General features: G+C 42.9%; 2 protein-coding genes across 2 annotated transcripts; one reads left to right on the top strand and one right to left on the bottom strand.

The window, feature by feature from the left end:
* The first annotated feature begins 1,734 nt into the window (after window positions 1–1,734).
* Window positions 1,735–5,150, top strand: LOC145493351 (rhodopsin-like). The gene is made up of 3 exons (XM_081472813.1): window positions 1,735–2,295; window positions 2,412–2,832; window positions 4,097–5,150. Exons 2-3 carry the CDS (start codon window positions 2,459–2,461, stop codon window positions 4,740–4,742), a joined length of 1,020 nt encoding a protein of 339 aa, XP_081328939.1. The 5' UTR covers window positions 1,735–2,295; window positions 2,412–2,458; the 3' UTR covers window positions 4,743–5,150.
* A 69-nt stretch (window positions 5,151–5,219) lies between these two features.
* On the bottom strand, window positions 5,220–16,766 carry LOC145493387 (uncharacterized). The gene is made up of 2 exons (XM_081472848.1): window positions 15,980–16,766; window positions 5,220–15,382 (listed from the first exon to the last, which is right to left on the bottom strand). The coding sequence occupies exons 1-2, from the start codon at window positions 16,214–16,216 to the stop codon at window positions 6,050–6,052; spliced, it is 9,570 nt and encodes a 3,189-aa protein (XP_081328974.1). The 5' UTR covers window positions 16,217–16,766; the 3' UTR covers window positions 5,220–6,049.
* Between the last annotated feature and the right edge of the window lie 650 nt (window positions 16,767–17,416).

Genomic DNA, 17,416 nt, shown 5'->3' with positions numbered 1-17,416 from the left:
GTCATCAGGCCACGCCCATGGTCATGTGACTAATACAGAAAAAATGCAAAGGCTCCCAGGCAAATTACTTTCTCGGGATTTTTTTCATTGATTTAATACTTTAATTTAAATCCTCATTACGCTATGCATCGATTTTGTTTCATTTCTAAAAGGTCAGAATTTGAGAGCATTTCAAAATATTGAAAAATTCGTAATTTTCTGAAAAAAGCATGATTTCGAAAAAGGAATGTATAGCTATGTTGCCAACGTTGGCTTTAATCGAAATTCGTCGAAAAAAGCTGGATTTAATCAAAAACCGCGTTTCCTTTAGCATTTAAAGAAACCGGAGGTGCGCCCGACATCTATTGGAAGTTACCCTATCAGCGCGTGCGCAATTTACACTACCAGCGCACTTCGGTAAGATCAAGCAAAGCCACACGGAGTTAGTTTTTCTCTTTCTATTGTACTTGTTTTTCTGTCTTTCTCTTATTTTGTCTTTGCTTGTACTTTTTTTACTTTGCATTTTGCGAAACACAAAGAAAAACATCTAAAATGTGTGCGAATTTGCAAGTTTTTGGGTTGTTTTTATTTTCCGTGCTCAGGCTGACGTAAGCGACCGGAAGCGAACTTTCATCTCCTTAGCAACGCGCGCGAGCGCGCATGAATCGGTTAATGGGCCCTTAATTATTTGGAAAAGCTGGCGATTTGAGCGTTAGGTCTTCGTTAAACTGCGACTAGGCTCACCTTTGAGTCACACGTGCGAGGGGCGAAGACTGAAAGCGATCGCGCTTCGCCGCTCGATTTCGCGCTCGCGGAGTACGTTTTTGCTCCACAACGTGAGCCTGCTCGCAGGCTAGGTCTTCGTCGGATCACACACGAAGTGTTTCCCTTGCGTGGCGACTCAGCATAACGGTGTCGTTGTGATAGAAGCTCCAAGAGAAAGCTGATCGAGGGAGCGGTTTGCATGACGGGAAAAGCCGTTGTTCGAGATAAACTAGAGGGTCCTTTGATTTTTTTTCTACTGTTTCAAGCCGCTGAAGCAGGCTATAAACTGGTTGCTTTTAGAGGCTGATATGATCGGGGAGATTTTGGGGAATCTTCCTTGAAGATATGTAGTCCCAAGAATCGAGTTTGTTACTGAAACATTCCTTTCTCCATCGGGGTTTTCTTGGCGTTGCTTTGAAGATAGCGGCTAGTTCTTTTAAGAGAAGCCGTTGTCTTAGAAAGAAATTTATTTTTGGTGAGTTTTGATTTTTCATCGCGTCATACGGTACTATAGAACGTTTGCTTCGTTGCGCCTTCGAGTCTCTATGGGCAACTTTATGAAAAAGTTTATGACTAATATTCGGCTAAAACGTAGGTACGCATAATCAGGTTTGATTTCTTCATAAATTGACATCCATTGCCCAATTTTTCTCAATTACTTGGCAATTTAAAGCGCGGTATTTCTATTTCTTTCGACTTATGACTTAAAAAAAAGATATTAACAAATCAACTTGCGCCGGAGAAAAAATGACAGTTATCTTGACAAAGATGACCACTTTGAATAAAACATGCTTCAAACATCCATTACTTTAAGCTGCTACGTAGCAAACATCCGCAGGGTTGCTTTGTACCTTTTGACGTAAGTGCTATCCCATTACAAAAATAATTTCATTAGCAAGAGAACTGAAAAGCTAAATATTTCGAAGCTTAACGGTTTCACGCAAAAGAAAAGTAAAAGCTAGAAAATTCCAAGGAAAATTTTATGAACACGATACGGGGCAATTAACACCGAAAAAAAAGCAATTTCGAAACATCTGTCTATTTGTCTTTCAACTTTCAACTGTACAAACACGATATCTTTGGTGTCTTCAAGGGTTTTTTTGTCCATCTTCACGTTTTTGTCCATCTTCACATAATATTGACAAATGAAGAAGTTAAATTAGAACCAACTACCGTGCCTGTGTTTTGAGGTAGGACATAAAATGGCTCGCTCATGTGCGAGCGAACGTAAGAGTTATGAGAATACAATTAACACTTCTCCAAGGCTAGTTTATACACCAATCGAGACATGTTTGTCCGCGAGAGAAATCCTGCTTCCGCCCCGAGAAAAGAAAAGTCAAATAACAAATAGAATAAAATGCGTGGTTGTCTCGAAACAAACAGATCAGTACGTGATCTTTTGACGACGATGTAGGAACCCGTAACAAGAAGGCATAAAATTTCACGTATATAGTGCATAGTCACATTTTCGACCCTGTTAGGAGAAACGTCTTATCGCCAAATCACTTATCTCAATGATTGTACTAAAGGAAAGGTTGTACTAAAAAATAGGTAACTTTTCAATTACCTATATTCATACGTTTCAGTCGATTATTTCAATCTGTTAATTAATTTGAGCGAATTTAAAATAATTTCAATCGGTGCGTTCATATCTATTTTCGTTACAGAACAACACTGAAAAGAAATTCCATCAAAACGAACAAAGTTACGAACAATGAACTCGTTCAAAAACGAAACTTTGCTCGCGCAGCGTAATACTTCTTATTCAGATCCTGGCAACTTGACTTCGGTCCTTCACGCCACTGTGATCATTTTTATAATGGTTGTAATAATTGTTGGAAACGTTCTCGTTCTACTTGTGATTTACCGACAAAGAACCCGAGCGAGTTCGCGCGCGGCCAACATGTTTATCGCCAATCTCGCGGTGGTGGATCTGTCCATTGCATTGTTGCTATTTCCCTTCTCCATGGTCACGATTTTGCTGCAACGATGGGCTCTGGGGGATGCGGCCTGCAAGTTTAATGGCGCTACTAACATGACAGCGGGAGCAGCTTCCATACTCACCATGGCGGTTATAAGCATAGACAGGTATTAAAGAAGCTATTTTTGTTCGTTCTATAGTAAAAACACAGCGTGTAAGAACCTAGTGATTTAAGAACCGGCTGGCAGAAATTTGCCATTTTAAAACCCAAAACTCTCAGAACCTGTCTAGCCAAGGAAGATCAAGTAGGTTCTTATATGTGGGTGACAGTTAAATTATGAACTCTTGTTATAGAGGCAACACTATATCAGTAGACCTATATATACATGCTGTAACCAGTTGTGTTAGGCTTATCACAATACAGTTGTGAATAAGTACTGTATATTTAAGGACCAAACCCAAGTTTATATATTTTTCTGGTAATCAACAACTATATCTCCTTCATAGAAATTAAGAACCTAATTTAAAACCTACTTAGCCTAAATTCCCAATAACTACCCCAAAATACAAGAACCTATTTTGCCAGGTTCTTACATACGAATTTTTACTGTAACCCATAAGCAATCCTGGTTAGCTTAGCTGAAGGGAGAACTGTGTTTTGAACAGATCTGAGACATTGCGGCACTCGTTGAAATAACAGTGGAGAGGGTATTGATAGCTAGAATGCTTTTTTTTTTGTTCATCCTCCTCGGAAAAAATTCACTCAACGCGCGTGTTTGCCCGTGGTGACATTTTCCGCGCAAGAACTGAGCACCATGTCTAAAATTAACTTGGGAAGGATTACTTTATAAGTAAGGGCAAAAAGGGAGATTATCTCGCATTCCCTTCATCCTCTTTTTTTTAGTATTCGCTAGAGCTAGTGACAAATCGATCACTCTAGTACATTGCACTTTAACTTGGCAGCCCGCTGGGGAATTTTTTAAAGGAGCTACGTTACGCTGTAAATAAACTCGGGTCATGCACCAGTCAAACCAATCAACTGCAAAAAAAAAAAAGACCAATCACGAGTTAGTCACGTAGTTAAGTGTATGGTTCTAGTAATATATATAGGTTATTGACCAAGTGTAAACTCAAGATGGCTGGATATTGGCCAAGTTAAGTTCTTTTTTTCGTGTTTATGGACCGAGACATGGTCGAGGTCCATAATGCCAATATCCAGCCATCTTGACCGGACAAGCTTGGTCAATAAAGTATTTATTTTATGGAAAAATAACATAAATTTCTTGCAGGACCCGGCGGGTGATCCCGAGCTGGCAAGATAGCGCTAACTTTCCCGTTCGGGTAGCCAATTACAGCGCAGGATTCAGTTTATCTTGCCCGCTCACAGAGCTAGCTATATAATAAAGTTGCTTACTTGTTCTACCCTTTCAGGTATCGAGCTATTGTATCTCCTCCAGGTCACAAGTTGACCCTCAAACAAGCCTGGGTACTACTGACTCTAACATGGGTCTGGTCCATAATCATTGGCGTCCTCCCAGTCCTTGGTTGGAACGAGTACTCCCACACCGCTCTCAACACCATGTGTAAAATTTCCTTCACCGAGGGCCGAGGCTACATTTTGTTGGTGATCGTCACGTGTTTCATGATTCCGCTGTTCGTAATGTTTTACTGCTACTTGCGAATTTTCTTGAAGGTTCGAACCCACAAGAAGCAGATACAACGGTGGAACCACAACTCAGACGCGCAGAGAAATTTTAGGCGCGAAACCAAAACGGCGCAAGTCGTTTTCACGGTGCTTTTTGTTTTCATCGTGTGTTGGAGCCCATTTGTTCTCGTGCACTTTCTCCAGTCCTTTCCAACTATCAACATTTCACGGGCTGTGTTTCATTCCGTTACTCTTATCGCGGGCTTGCATTCAGCCATTAACCCGATCATTTACACTACGATGAACAGAACATTTCGTAACGAATTGCGCCAAGTCTGCCCGTGCGCGCTATGCGGGCATGTCACGTGCTTTGCAAGAGATAATCTTGTTCGGCCAATCAACCTTGATAGTAGTGTCACGCTACGATCATGAAGAATAAAGTAACGCTGTAGCGTTACATTAGGGTAACGAGACTGTGACGCTGGGTTCGTCAGGAGAGACATACTAACTTTGATAATGAGGTGGAGTGAAACGTTAACGCTATAAAGTTACTATCATAAGGAGCTACTATCATAAGGAGCATAATGTAACTTCAAGAAGTATTCTCGGTAGAAGGTAACGCAACCCTGGACGCTACAAGCGTCAGGAGAATCGTGATGCAAGGCTGTAACGCGGACAACTATGACACCAGTTTGCTGTATTGTAATTTAGTTACGATAAGTAAATCAAGAATCCAAAAAATTTGGCTGTACGTAATGCGCCCATTTGCTTCTTGTCACAGTGTGGCAGGGAAATTTTGTCCAAGAAGTAGCAAACACCTCAAAATTGCGATCTAAAGTTTATCACTTGTCACAAACTGAATAAGGTTTTTTTCATTATTCTGCTCACAATAAACGAATGGTTAAATGATGCAGTAATAATTACCGTTTAATGAAAAATTTGAACAACGATGTACAAGCAATATTGAAAGAATTGCAAGAGTTTTAACATCGCCAAAAGGCATTAGGACCTATGTGTTAGCGAACTTGCACTTCAGCACTATAAAGTCATTGTCTCTAAACTAGTTTTCAAAAATAGCTATGTAGCAAATATTATCTTATTTCCATGCGAAAACACTACAATGCTTAATTGTAAATATATTAAAACACGTAAATCTCCCACATCCAGAGTGAAAAGTTACTTATCAAATAGCCGTCCTAGATCATAATGAAACAATGTTAAACACAGGTTATATCAAAGAAATTGCAATAAAATTATTTGCACGCCTCAGAGTGAATAAAACAATTAAACTTCGATATATAGCTATATATAACAGGTATTCAAAAATCTGATAACGATATTCTGCAGCACTCTTGTTGTTCCGTAAACATTCCTTTTTCTGACCTTTGATATCTATACATTTATAGTTTCAAAATGCCTATCGCATCTTGAGCCAATTCCTTAAGATCTGATTTTTTAGCGATTTCCCAGTGACTGTTGTTCACGCAACGACATGTAACTGATGAGAGCAGAGTATGAAGTCTTTTCAGTTAGGCAGTTCATGTCACGCGTGCTTTAAAGCGTGACACTTTTCCCGCGCTTTGCATTGGTGGCATGTTTTGGTTCCGAGTTCTGATTGGTTCATTGTGACATAATTTCCCGCCTTGTTCTCTGCAATGGTTACGTTGCGATGTTAGATTAACGACTGTCATTAGAAAATCGCTCCATTTGTATCCTTGTGTCAATAGGAAAGCTATGAATTAAAGATAGTAGTTTGAATTCCTATCCCAGCTTCTGCTACTGCTGCTGCCGTAACCACTTAGAGGTGTGGTTATTTTGCCCTCAGCTATGGCCAGGTCCTCCGAGACGCTGTGAGTGCTTACCATGCTCGTTACGGTCTTCTGGTTCACTTCGACTTCCTCGCTAAATTTCCGCCCTCCCATAGGACCGCGCGAGGTACTTCTTCGCTCACTCGTTGACTCGCTACGGCTCTCGCTGACTCGTGAACTGGAACGAGCAAGCACAAACGAGGTCATGCCATTTGCCAGCTGATTTCCTTCAAAGGACCTGACAACCACTGGTCCATCTGTGGAGAAAACGTCGTCTGGAACGGGGTCGTCTTCCACGGGCCTCGCTCGCACCTCTATCACTGGTTCTTCAAATGTTGCACTTATATCTCTTTCTGGCCTGATGTATTCTTGTGAGAGAGGGCGTGAAAGGGTGTCAAAACGAGGGCTGCTCTGAGTCACGGGTGCCGATACTTTACGAGACATTGGGGCACCCTCTGTTCGAGGTGATCCAGGCTGGCTTAACGGCTTACTTCCACTTCCAATCTCCATGGCTAGTGTCGAAGTCTTCCTCCCACGTCCTTGAATTTGGACGTTATTATCGGACGGTTTTCGGCTGCGTCGTACTTCAAAGCTCGTCTCGTAGGTGGGTTTGACTTCTGCTCTAGCAATCTCTGATCTGGCTTGGAGGTCCTTCAGCCTTCTTTCGCTTCGCTGTTGATCTTCCTGGGCAATGAACAGTTCCTTTTTCAGTCTTTCGATTTCAAGTTCTAGTGTGACGCATTTCCGGTCCAGCACGCCAATCTTGTCGTCCTTCTCGTCACAGCTCTTCTTCATCAGCTCTAGCTCTGTCTTCAGCGTCCGCAGATCCTTCTCGAACCGGATGATCTGCTCCTGTTTGGTTATGATCTCCCTGTTGGCCTTATCAAGCTGATGCTGTTGGCTGTGACTGTCCTTTGCTGATCTCTGCAGCTCACTCTCTAGTTCGGATATCCTAACTTGGTGGGAGACCAGGTCGCTGTTAGCCTGTTGCAATCCATCAGTACTGTCTTTGTACACCGTCTCCACGCTATCGAGTTGCTCTCTCACCGAGCGAAGCTCGTATTGAAGATTGTTCCTTTCTCTTCGCAGTGCATCTTTTTCGCTCTCAATTTCGTCGTATTTCAGCTTGAGTGATTCAATTTCTTCTCGAAGCCCGTCTTCACTTGCATATCTGGATTGCTTCTGTTGACCAAGTTCAAACTTCAGTTGGTCATTTTCTTGTTGAAGCGCGTTACATTCGTCTGTCTTGTTCTGCAAATCGCGTCTCAGAGCGTCTAGCTCCTTATCCAAAGTAATGACCCTTGTCCGGAACTGCTCGATAACAGTCTCCTTTTCAATGATTTCTCGTCTGAAGACTTCACTCCTCGTGTGGATCTCAGTTACTTGTCGAGTAACTTCCTTTGAGGCTTCGTCGCTCTTGTTGTGGGATTCAACAAGCTGAAGCTTGAGGCTGTCTTTCTCCCTGCTTGCGTCTGCTAATTGGGACTCTAACCTCCCGATCGTTGAACGGAGCGAGTTAATTTCATATTCCAAGTCGGACCTGTCTTTCTGGCTTGTTTTCTTGTTGTCACCAAGTTCTTCCATTTTCTTTTGCAAGTCAAATATTTCTTGCTCGAGCTGCGAATTCCTATCTCGGCTGCTTTCGTAGCTGGCCTGAAACTCTGAGATTCGCTTCTGGTAAACGATGACTTCTTCTCTCAGCTGTGACGCCTTATCTTCCGCAGCGTTGCATGTAGCCTGGAGCGTTTCCAGTCGCTCGCGTGCTGATCTTAACTCATGCTCTAGAGTTGAATTCTTCTTGTGCGCCTCCAGAACCTCATTTTGCAACTCATTTTCCCGTTCTTTGCTCCTTCGTAAAGCTGCCTCTGACGATGAACTCCATCCACTGGAAGGTGTGTTCCGTCCCTTAAGCAATTGGTAATCCGCCTCTAGTTTCAAGAGCTTCTTTTGAGTATCTTCCAGATCGTCATGGAGAGTGCGCTTTTCATTCTCGGCACTACTTAACTGAGCTTCAAGTTCGACGAGCTTCTTCTGTAATCTGTCAATATCATTTTGTAGTCGATTCCTTTCTGAGATCAGGCTTTGGTTTGTTCCCTCGAGATTGTTAATGGTTTTCTGCATTGACGAGAATTTGTCTTCTAAGCGGAGCTTCTCTTGTTCCAGACCTTCACATCTGTCTTTCCATGTCACAATCTTCCGATTCAATCCCGACACCTCACGAGCCAGACGATCGCATTCACCTCGTAAAGCGTCGATTTCAAAGTCGTTTTCTGGTGCAGCGTCAAGAGTGCTTTGGTCCACCACATTTATGCTATCCCTCTGCAGTGTGTTGTAAGTCAACTGGAGTTCAGAGAGCTGTATTTGCAATCCTTGTACTTCAGACTTCAGTCTCTCGTTTTCGTCTTTTAGCAGCGAATACGAAGTATCAAGCTCTGAATTTTGTAGCTGTAGTTTTTGGTTTTCGTACTGCAGCTCTCGTTTGTCGGCTAAGGCTCTCTCTAGATCAGATCTTGTTGTTGTGAGATCCGTTTTAGTGACATTCAATTCACTCAATAGTGCCTCGTAATCGTTCTTCAAACGATCCGCAGTGTAGGCTTTCTCCGACAGCTCTCGCTGCAATTCGTCCACCTCTTGTTGAAGTTCCAGCAACTTCTTTTGAAGCCGGGTAATCTCATCCTTTAGTTCTTCATTACGTGCCCTCATTTCTTCTAATGTACCCCTTAGCTGAGCTTGTCGTTTGAGCTCTTCCTGAAGCCCTTCTTCCAGTGAATGAATCCTGGCTTTAGCGCCTTGAAGGTCTCTTTGAACATCGTTTTTACTTTGAACGGCTGCATCAAGAGCTGTTTGTAACTCGGAGGTCTTCTTGTAGCTATCCATAAGTTCTCGCTGTTTATCGTCGAGAGCATGTTGGGCGTTGGCTAGGGCAGCTTCAGTTTTTGCTAATACCTCTTGTCCTTCAACCAGGTCATCGTTCAATGCGTGAATCTTATCGTCATATGCTTTGTTAAATGCCTCCAACCGAGCGATTTTGTTTTTAGCAGATTGTAGTTCTTGCTCCAGCAAAGTGACTTTCTTGTGCCAGGACAAAATCTCGTCTTTCCCAAACTGATCTTTTTCTTCCATGGTCTTTATAACGTCTTCTAATTCTCTGAGGCGGTTGGTACGCCAGCTGACTTCGTACTCTAACGATTCCTTTGCACGGTTGCACTCGCCGAAGTCTTGTTCCATCTTGGAAAGCCTCTTCCTGATCAAATCTAGCTGGTTTTCGGTATCCTCCTTTTCTTGACAAACCTGCTGCAGCTGCGACTGGAGATCGACGAGTTTCTTCTGCAGTGCGGCGTCGCTTTTGATCCTTGCCTTCTCGCTCTCGATGCTGATGTAGCTGCTATGGATTTCTTGATACTTCTTTTGGATAACGTTAAACTCGTTCTGCAGTTTCTTCTTGTCACGATCCAAGGCTTCTACCTTGCCTTTCAGCTCGGCGTTGACTTTCTTCAAGTGTGCAATCTCGCTCTTCAGGTCGTTTCGCTCGTCTTCTAAAGCTTCATTGCGTGTCTCCAAGTGAGAAATCCTGTTGTTTGCTGCCAACAAATCCATCTGAAGTTTTTCAACGTCTTTCTTCGCCCCTTGATAATAATTCTTGTATTCGGTAGTCGACGCTCGGCATGCTGCAATCTCTTGTGATAGCTTGTCGTTGTCTCGACGCACTGACCTCAAGGTGTTTTCCAAATTGTTAATTTTAGAGTCTTTCTCTCGAATGACAACGTTAAGTTCCGTGATTTCTTGATATCCTTTGTCGAAGTCTTGTTTAAAATGGTCGATCTTCGTCCTCAGTGAAGTAATTTCACCTTCCAGGGAGCTGTTTGCTGACTTCAAGAAGTCGATTTGCGCATTCTTATCCACTATTTCATTTCGTAGTGATTCCAAGGTGTTTTTGTAATCATTGTTTTTCCTTAGCAGGACATCATAATCTTCCTTCCTTCTCGCCATGTTGTCTCGAGCGTCATGTAACTCTGCCTTCATGTTAGCATTATCTTTCAGCAGTTTCTGGATGTCTCCCTCTAAGTCAGCCATCTTGTTGCTGTAACTGATTAAATCGTTGTGCATTTCCTCGTTCTCAAGCAGGGTAGATTTCAGCCTCAATTCACAATCTGCCATCTGCTTCTTTAATGCAAACGCGTCGCTGTCACTCACATCTTTTTTTCTAAAGGCATCGTTGATGGAACCGTGCATGCTTGACAGTTCGTCACGTGCAACTTGTAAGTTTCTTTCCAAAGTCTTCTTCTCGTTCCTCAAATCTTGAATGAGCGCATCCTTTCCACCAACTTCCTTAGCGTGCTGGTCCCACAATGTCTGATACTCAACCAGCTTTCTTTGCACTCGGAGAAGCTCTTCATCGTTCTTGCTAAGCTTGGAAAGCTCGCCCTCTTTCTCAAGTTCCATTTTGGACCTCGCTTTTTGTTCTTTATCCAGTAGCAACTCCAGTTGGGTGATCTTTGTGTTTGCCTCATTTAGATCGCGATTCAAAGCATCTATTTCATTCATCGCGTTCTCGTAGCCCTCCTTCAAAGGCGCTAACTCTTTCTGTGTGGCGTATAAGTCGTGCTCTAGTTCTACCTTCTTTTCTTGCAGGGTTTGTCTGCTCGACTCCAGTCTTGACAACTGTGAATGAACAGCAAGCAACTTCTCTTGGAGATCCTTCTCACGGTCATTACGTCCTCTAAGAGCAACTTCAGTTTCTGTGAGTTTTCGTTTCGTGACAGCCAAATCTTCTTCAAGAAACCTTCGTTCTTCGTCGGAACCGAAAGGATTGCTTTCCAGTGTCTCGATTCTTTGAACAGCAATATTGTATGATTCTTCAACCTCTTTCTTTTTTGTTGTCAAGTTACCGTGGTCGACATCTTTGCGTCGAAGAATCCTCTTGGTTTCTTCTAGTTCATCCTCTATTATAGCTTTTCTTTGCTTCAGATCTTCTATCTGCCTGTTTTTGCTCTCTACATCCGCGGTAAGGGTGTCAATAGTTGCCTTGAGTGATGAGATCTCGTTTTCCAAGGAAATGTTTTCTTCTCGGTATCGTGCTGACGAGTCTTTCCACTCTTCTAACTTGTCTTTAAGAGAATCTTTTTCTCTGTTAGAATCAGCTAACTGTTGTTCAAGATTTGAAATTTTCATAACAGTTGCGCGGGTTTCCTCTTGAACGCGATCTCGTTCGTAAGCTGTTTTCTGTATGCGGCCCTCAGCGTCTTGGACACCACCTTGCAGTCGTAGAATCTCTTTCTGTAGGTGTTCTTGTTCCTGCTTCAGTCGCTGACAATCTTCTCGGCTGCTGTTCAAGCTTCCTTTTAGCGACTGAACCTGTTCTTCGAGATACTTTTTGCTTGCCTTAAGTTGATCGATGTGATCTTCCTTTTGGGCGATGTCTTTGTTGAGTATATCCACAGTTAGTTTTTGCTCGATAAGCTGCTGTTCAACCTTAAGAACCTCCTCGCGATTAGCTGCCGATCTGTTGTTGGCATCTTCCAGCTGTGCCTGAAGAGAAAGCTTCTCACGGTACTCATGCTCAAACTTCACTTCCAAATCCGACACTTTGCCACTGGCGGTCATGAGTTCATCTCTCAGTGCTTTCTTCTCGCGGTCAGCCCTGTTTCTGCTCTCTTCTGTATCGTGAATTTTTCTGTTTAGCATGTTGATCTCGTGTTGTAGTTCGATACTCTGTTGCTGAACCCTTTTGAATTCGCCCTCTGCTTTGTTTACTCTCGCCTTCTGCAATTGCAGCTCTTGTTTTAAAGAATTCTCTCGATCTTGGGTTTGCCTCAACATGGCTTCCACCTCATGATATTTATCCTCGCTTGGGACGATACTCTTATCCCTGTCTTCCTTTTCTTTTTCCAGCGTGGACAAGGTAATTTCCATCTTGGATATTTCAATGTTTGAGTTTTGGATCTGTTCAGTGAGATTTGTCACATTGTCTTCCAAATTTTCGTTCCTCCACTTGTAAGTTTCAAGATCTTTCTTGGCCTGTAGCAACTCGTTTTCAAGTCCACCTTTTGTCGTTCTCAACCTGTCAAGTGCGTTTTCTTTGTCGCGAAGATCTTTCTTTAGGCCTTCCAGTGTTCTTTCCTTTTCCCGAACCTGGTTCTGTATGTTCAGCATTTCCTCTTTCACTTTTCTGTTGGCGGCCAGTTGCTTGTCGTACTCGTTCTTGAAATGATCTTTGTCTTTAGTGGTGTTGATAAGCTGCGTCTCCATAGACGTAATCTTGAAAGTGTAGGTGCTGATCTCTTGCTCCAAAGCGCCTCGCCCATCCCTGTGGTTATTCAGTTCCTTTTCCAAATTGTCGACGCGGCCTTGAGCGGAAGCCAGTCTTCTTTCCAAATCTTTCTTTTCAGCGTCCAGCCCCTCGCAGTTTACCCTGGCAGTGATCAGATCTTGTTTAGTGTTATCGAAATCTCTTTCCAGTTGTCTAAGCTCGTTGTTAAGATCTTCAATACCTTTGTCTTTCTTTCCGACCACCTTGTTCATAGTTTCGTTGATCTTCTTGTTCTCCAGCACCTGACTTTCGAGGATCATGATCTGTTCTTGGCACTGAATCAGCTTGCCGTTCACCTCGTCCAGCTGATCTTTCAACTGTAGCTTTTGCCGCTGGAGAATTTCCGCCTGGGACTCGAGTTTATTTGCCCGGGTTCTTGCGTTATAAAGGTCTTCTTCTGCTTTATCTTTAAGCCTCATGGCAGTTGTCACTTCGTTGTCCATCTCTTTTAACTTTTGGTCCACAGAGGTAAGCCTCTGGCTCAAGTCGGTATTATCGTGCGTCAGTCTTTCGATCTCTTGGTTCTGTATACCTATCCTTCCTTCTGCCTCATCTAACTCTTCTTCTAGTTCTTGGTTGTCTTTCGTTACCGCTTGCAATTCTGCTTCAGTCTCCGCGATCTTCTTACGGTAAGCATACAAATCTCGCTCCAGTTCTCCATTTCTGTTGCGCTCAATCTCCAGCTCACGTCGCGCGTTCTTGTCAATGTCTTTCTTGTAGGTTGCTTCCAGGGTATTCATCTTCTTGACTACAATGCTGTGATCGACTTCAAGTTGGTCACCTCTTCTTTTGGCTGAATCGTGCAATGAATTAACTCTGGTTAACTCCTCGCTTAACGCTGTGACTTGTTCTAGAAGTCGCCGCTTATCACTTTCCACGTCGTCCACGAGCGACTTGTTGTAGCTGAGCTCTCCTTTGAGATCATCGTAATCTTTCGTCAGGAAAAGGACTTGCTCGCGAAGCTGCTCAATAGTGGATTCCTTGTCTGCTCCGTCACGGCGATAATCATCCATCATGCTTTGCACCTCTACTAACTGCGTCTTGACAATGTCCGCTTCCTCGACATTCTTGCGGTTGTTTCCGGTGTAGTTAGCAAGCTCGGTCTCCAACCAGTTCTTCTCTTTGAGTGCCTCGGCCAAGTCAGCCTCTAAGCGTTCCACCTTTTTGGTAAGCATCAAAACTTGTTGATGGTTTTCCATTCGCTCTTGATCACACACCTTGTAAGAGGCCTGAAGCTCAGATGACTTCTTGTAATACTCTTGAAGCTCGTCGTTCAGGCGATCTTTATCTTCATTGGCCAGACCCAAATCAGCCTCGACCTCGCGGAGGGCTTTTTGGAACTGTAGCGTTTCCCCGTGGAGACTTTTCTTCTCTTCTTCAAGGATTTCCATGTGCGTTTGAAGCTTGTTGATTTCTTCGTACAATGGCTCGTTCTTTCCTTCCATGGCTGCTATGTTGGCTCTGAGATCGTCTATTGTCCGATCTTTGGAGGCCGCCTCTCTCTTATACCACTCTGAAGTCCGCTGAAACTCAGCCGCGGATGCTTGAGATGTGACCAGATCTTTGCGCAGTCTGGCAATTTTGCTCTTTTCTTCGTCAAGCTCTGACTTCAACTGGGCTTTGCTCTTGCTAATATTGTCCAGTTGACTGCCTAGCTTCGACAAATGGGTCTTCATTCCGGCAGTGGAAACTTCAAGCTCCTCGTTCTCCTGTTCGTTTCGCTGCAAGGATGCTCGTAGTTCAGAAATTCTTCGCTCTGAATGTCCCAGCTGACTCTTCAAGTCTTCATTTTCTCGTCCGAGGAGATCCACTTGAGATTCTAATTCTGCGACGCGCTCATTCGCCCGTTCGCACCGGTTCTGGAGATCCTGTGCTTCCACCATGGACTCCTGACAATTTGCTTCCAGCTGGACATTCTTGTTTTGGAGGGAAAACAAATTAGTCTCCAGGTCACCGATTCGCTGACGAAGACGGTTGACGTGTTGTTCATTTTCACTGGCTTTCTCATTGGCCTTTTCACAGTTATTTTCTAAAGTGGGGATGCGCGCTTTCACCAGAGCCAGCTCTTTCTCCATTTCATCTCTTTGTGTCGACAAACCCTCATTAGCTTCCACTAGATCATTAATTTTCCACTCAGCCTCGTGAAGGTCACGCTCCAGAGCTTCTTTCTGCCTATCATAGATGTCAGAGGAGAGTTGATTCTTTGAGAAGTCTTGCTTTAGGGCGTCTAGTTTCCCCTGAAGAGCCTTATTGGAATTCTCCAGTTTCTGTAGCTGATTGTTCTTTGCGGTGAGTTCTTCGCGGTAGATGTCTGCCTTCTTTTGGCTCTCCAAGAAATCGCGCTGCAGGAGATTATACGCCTCCTTACCCCTCTTGTAGTCTTCTCTCAGCCCTTCCAACTGGTTCTTAAAGTTGTCCCTCTGTCGGACAGAATTTTGCATCTGCGCTTCGAGTTTGGACGCCTTCATCGAGTTGATCTTGAGCTCTTTTTGCATTTCCCTCTGAGTTTTGTCGTGATCTGCTTGCAAATCATTCAGCTTATTCTGGAGAGACAACATTTCTTCCTGTAAATCTTCCTTTTCTTTGTGAATGAATTTATAGCTTGTTTCCCATTCCGTAATCTCCTGTCGTACAGCCACGAGTTCGTCGCTCTCATCTTTCCTTCCTCCAGACGACGGCACCAGCGCTTGGCTGGAGGACAGTTCTCGCCTCAGATCGTCGTTTTCCTTTTCAAGAGAAGCTTTCTCCTCTCGCAGTTTTCGAATAATTTCTCTTTGCGAGTCGAAATCCTTTTTCAATGCATCGTACTCCCATTCCTTCTCGGTCAACTTTCGCTGAACGCGGATTAGCTCGTCCTGGTGTTTTTTCGCGTCAGTGCGAGAATCTTTCAACTGTTCCTGCAGATGAGCTTTCTGTTTTTGAAGATTGTCGATTTGTGAACGTAACTTATCGACCTAAAAAGCAAGGGATTGTTTCGTTTATTTGCTGTTTTCTTTTTTTTTTTTTCGCTTTGTTTCCGCATGGCTATAAACTAATTATTATGCAAAGTAGAAATTGTTTGCATAGCGAAACCGATTAAACCCCTCAATTGTTTTACAATAAGTCAGGCACTAACGTTTTGATTTTCGTTCTCGCAGTAAACGAAAGGGCAATAAAACAAACTGAGTAAAATCTAACGCAAGTAAATTGTAGTTACAAAGCCAGAAACTTGGCAGGAAGCCGTTTCGTTTTCAGCCGGTGTGTCTCTCTATGCAGGCAGCCAAAAACATAATTAGTTTAGATCTGCAAAGTGCCAACGTTCAAGACCTCATTTACCTGGACTAAATCAACATCATAACGCCTTAGGGAAGATTATTTACAGTGCAAAGTTGGTGCGAAAAGTACCGCACATATAACTAAAGGTGTTTCACCTTGAATGCGCCTTAAAGCATGAGAAATCTTTGTTTTTTTAGATTTCTATAGATCCGTAGGTGGCGGAGATTTCGAGTTGCGCGTCTATGCAAATTTCTTCAATCCAAAATAAACTAGATCGAAATAAACCAAAATCAAACCTCATTTCGATGCTCCTCTTTCACGTTTTCCAGTTCCAACTTGAACTTTCGATAAGCAGTTTCCAAGTCGCTGAACGTTTCTCTGGCTGTAGCAAGCTGTTTCATGGTAACATCTTCGCCCAAGACTGCCAAAGGTTCACTATTCGTGTTGTAAGAGGATGACACTGAACTGTAACTTTCCACCATAGACATAGTCCTGCGACTCGTAGTCTCACTCGTGACAACACGATTCTCCATGTTTTTTTTTCCTTCACGGAGGTGAAAGTCCGCGAGTGCGAGTAAACGATATTTGGCACACCTTCTTTCACTCTCGCGAGCGAGCGAAATGAAGATTGTGTGTGTATTCTAGTGTAAGAACCGATTTCTCATAAACTTTACGTCCCTTGAGGTCTACCAGTTGAATTACCAGCTGTTAAAATTTTTATGAAGAGCCAATCGGATTTGTCCTTGCTGGCGTTGTACAATGGCGTTTCAGGTAGTTTTTGTGTTTTAGAAAGAAGCCCGCCCTCCTGCAGCACAACAAACGCCAAGAGATCTGGATTTGTCATAATAGGTTATTTTGGCGGCCGGGTTTTTGCTTATAAAATATGAATGATGTATACAGAGATCCGGCCGACATGTCTGAGGGAAAAAAAGCAACAGTTTAAGTGAAGTGTAAAAGTGCGGTTTGCAAGGCAATATATCTTCGTGTACGGCCTTTCGTGTACATTTCAGTTACGGTCCGTGCGTTGTTTTCAAGGAGAACATTTTCATTACAATGAGCGCCTATAGTGACATTTAAACGACCCACCGCATTAAGACAAAACTAAAAACTTCAGATGTAATGATAAAATAAAGCAATTTCTAGAAGTCGGTTTGACATCGTTACATCATTATGTCAAAGACGCTATTATAGTTGAGATCGTTGTTACTATAAAAAGCGAATTAGCCGCGTGAAATAACTGAGTAAAAGTAATGGCCATCATTCTTAACTTATAAACAAAGCAATTCCTAGAGGTGCCCGTTAATCATATTCTGTTTACGAGATGTATTGCTGAAAAGAACCGAGACACAAAGGAAATAAAAGATGCCGAAATGATTAAGTGATTTTCTCTGTTCAGATCTAACCTCCGTATTTGTCGCATAAGCATGTACTGACAGTACAGAACGTTATCCGAATACGTATTCGAATGATTATAGCTTATAAAACAGTACAGCAACACAATTATTGGTTTAATTTATTGAAACCAATGTTTTTGTGTTTAAGACCCTCAATAGGTAATTAGCCTTTTTCTCGAGCAAATTCTTTAATGAGCGATTTTGGGCAAATTTCCCATCATTCTGCAACGGAACTAACAACATAAACATTAGAACCGGGAAACTTTGCGGGCTTTCTTGTTTCTGCTTGAAATATGTACACTACTGTGAGCAACTGAAGGGCTTCTTAAAGAATGCCAA

The sequence above is a fragment of the Orbicella franksi genome, chromosome 7 (assembly GCF_964199315.1).
Source record: "Orbicella franksi chromosome 7, jaOrbFran1.1, whole genome shotgun sequence".
NCBI classification, from domain to species: Eukaryota; Metazoa; Cnidaria; class Anthozoa; order Scleractinia; family Merulinidae; genus Orbicella; species Orbicella franksi.
This window is presented reverse-complemented; position numbering and strand designations above follow the sequence as displayed.

Bases quoted from the DNA above. Each gene is read 5' to 3' on its own strand.
- LOC145493351 (XM_081472813.1), top strand. From the start codon at position 2,459: ATGAACTCGTTCAAAAACGAAACTTTGCTCGCGCAGCGTAATACTTCT. The intron at 2,833-4,096 runs GTATTAAAGAAG...CTACCCTTTCAG, and splicing joins GCGGTTATAAGCATAGACAG to GTATCGAGCTATTGTATCTC.
- LOC145493387 (XM_081472848.1), bottom strand. From the start codon at position 16,216: ATGGAGAATCGTGTTGTCACGAGTGAGACTACGAGTCGCAGGACTATG. The intron at 15,383-15,979 runs GTTTGATTTTGG...CTTGCTTTTTAG, and splicing joins AAGAGGAGCATCGAAATGAG to GTCGATAAGTTACGTTCACA.